General features: G+C 33.5%; 1 protein-coding gene across 1 annotated transcript; it reads left to right on the top strand.

The window, feature by feature from the left end:
- Positions 1 to 723: 723 nt before the first annotated feature.
- On the top strand, positions 724 to 1,056 carry LOC109218578 (the record flags this gene model as incomplete). The annotated part of the gene is made up of 1 exon (XM_019382958.1): positions 724 to 1,056. A coding segment is annotated over exon 1 (333 nt), but the record flags the coding sequence as incomplete, so codon positions are not given.
- Between the last annotated feature and the right edge of the window lie 187 nt (positions 1,057 to 1,243).

Below are 1,243 nucleotides of genomic sequence, written 5' to 3'. Positions count from 1 at the left end.
CACTACTCCCACTACTTTCACCCATGATGTAAATTACCTCCCACTACTCATCACCATTATGATTGTAACTCCCACACCTCCATAACCCCTCCCCATGATCTTCCCCCATGATCTCAATTGTTAATGCCATGTTTAAGACAATGATTTTGTAACCTTCATATGTAATAGTATAAATAGAGGCATGAAATGTGAGATGGAATACACTTGAACATTTGATGAAATAAGAAAGTTATCTCTTCTTCTCTTATTCTACTTATCTTCTTGTTTTATATTGTTACTTTGAGCTACATTTTTTAACACGTTATCAGCACGAAGTTGAGCTCTTTTCGTTGTTCAGGTATATTTGTTCATTTTTTTTTTCCGTTGTATATTTTGATTTCATGATTAGTGTCTTTAATATGTCGTTTTATAATTTCTCACATTTCTAGATATATGTAAAAATAAAGAATTCTATGTTTCTTTATTTTAAGTTATTTGCATGATTGTCATGTGAAAGTTGCTAGTTTTTATGTTAATAGAATTAATTGAGAGAAGATATTTTGGTCTAGTTAACACCAAAGATATACTAATAATTTGAAGAAGAAAAAATAGTATTCTTTTCTATGGAATTATCACTTTAGTGTATATGTAGATCACAAATTTGATATTATGTCAATTTTTAAGATTCTTTATGCTATTATCCTAATGATTTCTAATTAGTTATCTTCTTTGATAGTTTTTACTATGTCGAATTTGTCAAAGCTTGAGTTTGTGGCACTTGACATTTCTGGAAAGAATTACCTATCATGGGTTCTCGATGCTGAGATTCACTTAGCCGCTAAAGGCCTTGGTAACACCATTACTCGGGGTAATAAGGCATCAAGCCAGGACAAAGCGAAGGCCATGATTTTCCTTCGTTATCATTTGGATGAAGGTTTGAAGGTTGAGTATTTAACAGTGAAAGATCCACTTGAATTGTGGACTGGCCTGAAGGAAAGGTATGATCACCTTAAGGCTACGGTATTGCCAAGGGCTCGATATGAGTGGATGCACTTACGGTTGCAAGATTTTAAGACCGTAAGTGAGTATAACTCTGTTGTGTTTCGAATAACTTCTCAATTGAAATTATGTGGGGAAGTTATGAATGATGAGGATTTGCTGGAAAAGACTCTTACGACTTTTCATGCCTCAAATATGGTATTACAGCAGCAATACCGTGAAAGGGATTTTAAAAAGTATTCTGAATTGATCTCATGCCTTCTGG

Source organism: Nicotiana attenuata, unplaced genomic scaffold (assembly GCF_001879085.1).
Source record: "Nicotiana attenuata strain UT unplaced genomic scaffold, NIATTr2, whole genome shotgun sequence".
Classification (NCBI taxonomy): Eukaryota; Viridiplantae; Streptophyta; class Magnoliopsida; order Solanales; family Solanaceae; genus Nicotiana; species Nicotiana attenuata.
This window is presented reverse-complemented; position numbering and strand designations above follow the sequence as displayed.